Here is a 1,434-nt window from a genome sequence, read left to right as displayed (position 1 = left end):
ATGGCATAGTCCTGAGCCAGAAATAGCAATTAGTTCGTTCTGAAATCATGACTATTCAGCCTGCGGATGGTCGTACACTAAAAGTCTCCAAAATGCACCAACATTTTCACATGCCATTTACTATTAAGACTTTATCAGGGGTGTCAGACTTGAGAAGGTAATAGAATGACAAATTCTATGAGAACTGTGTGAGATTTGAAAAAACAAAATACCTTTATCGATTTCCAAATCATACTGTTATTGGAGATCATACTGAAAGTAAGGTGGTCAGTGTCGCAACTTACGGTGTTAAAGTAGATGAGGTCACCAAAGTCTTGAGACCCGCGGTACAGGGGGCTGTTGTGCCCCGTAACTCGCTCCCAAGTTCCGTGGAAATCATATGTCATCACATTGATGAAGTCCAGATACCTTAAGAGCGTAAATATGTACTAAAACAAACCGCACTGAGATATCATGTGATGTTTTGCGAACACAGATTGACTTGATAAATGACTTGAATTTTTTTGGGGTGTTACGTACTTCGCGATCTGTGCAATTTCGTAACCTGCGTCGATTGTTCCCTTTCCTGCTGACACTGCAGCGGTCAACATCAGTTGAGATTTGCCAGTGGTTTTCGCTTCAGCTGCATAGGCTTCAACAAGTTCCTTTTAATGCATACATACATTTCTCATGATATATTTTGTCTCATCGAGACAGTAAACATGTTGCTTGGGGGGAAAAGAAAAATCCCGTGTCACCTTGCAGAGTAAAGTAAACCTCTTCTTATCCTCTGGGGGGCTTCCACGAGATCCCGGGTACTCCCAGTCCAAATCCAATCCATCAAATCCATGAGTCCTCAGAAACTTGATTGAAGATTGAATGAATTTCTGGCGGTTGGCCGGAGTGGACACCATGATGGAAAACCTGGAGAGATGGAAACGTTTGTCTCTCTCTCTTTGTAGATATCACCATGGAGGTGGTAGAATAACAGCACAAGGACTTACTGAGTTGAGCCAAAGTTCCATCCTCCAACGGCAAGTAAAGTCTTCAGACCCGGGTTCCTTTAAAACGAAAAGTTTTGCTCATGTAAATGAAATCGACTGCCGATGTGTATCTTAAAAGAAAATTCTTTTACAATTGTTACAGAATACGACATCGTCATACTTGCTCTTCAGACCATTGAAGGTTTTGTAAAGGGTCTCATCATTCCATTCGTATGTGACCAGCTCATTTTTGTTGTTGATGATGGAGAAAGCATATATCAGATGGGTGCACAGAAATGGATCGACGTTCTGAGGCATGTATTTGCCAGCGCCGGGCCTGTACTGGGACCAGTTGGTAAAGTAACACACCATCTGGGAGGCAGTTGCTGAATTGAGAGGAAGAAAATTATTGGCAAAAATGTGGTAATATTAAACAAGTATTTTTTATGACATCAACGTTACCCAGTTGGCA

At 41.8% G+C, this 1,434-nt stretch overlaps 1 protein-coding gene across 1 annotated transcript; it reads right to left on the bottom strand.

The window, feature by feature from the left end:
- Window positions 1-5: 5 nt before the first annotated feature.
- LOC109508178 (acidic mammalian chitinase-like) lies at window positions 6-1,431 on the bottom strand (the record flags this gene model as incomplete). The annotated part of the gene is made up of 7 exons (XM_019858056.1): window positions 6-11; window positions 285-408; window positions 520-644; window positions 738-903; window positions 984-1,040; window positions 1,144-1,348; window positions 1,425-1,431. Coding segments are annotated over 7 exons (690 nt in total), but the record flags the coding sequence as incomplete, so codon positions are not given.
- Between the last annotated feature and the right edge of the window lie 3 nt (window positions 1,432-1,434).

This window comes from Hippocampus comes, unplaced genomic scaffold, assembly GCF_001891065.2.
Source record: "Hippocampus comes isolate QL1 unplaced genomic scaffold, H_comes_QL1_v1.1 scaffold2137, whole genome shotgun sequence".
NCBI classification, from domain to species: Eukaryota; Metazoa; Chordata; class Actinopteri; order Syngnathiformes; family Syngnathidae; genus Hippocampus; species Hippocampus comes.
The sequence above is the reverse complement of the archived record's forward strand: the minus strand, read 5'-3'. Positions and strand labels throughout refer to the sequence as shown.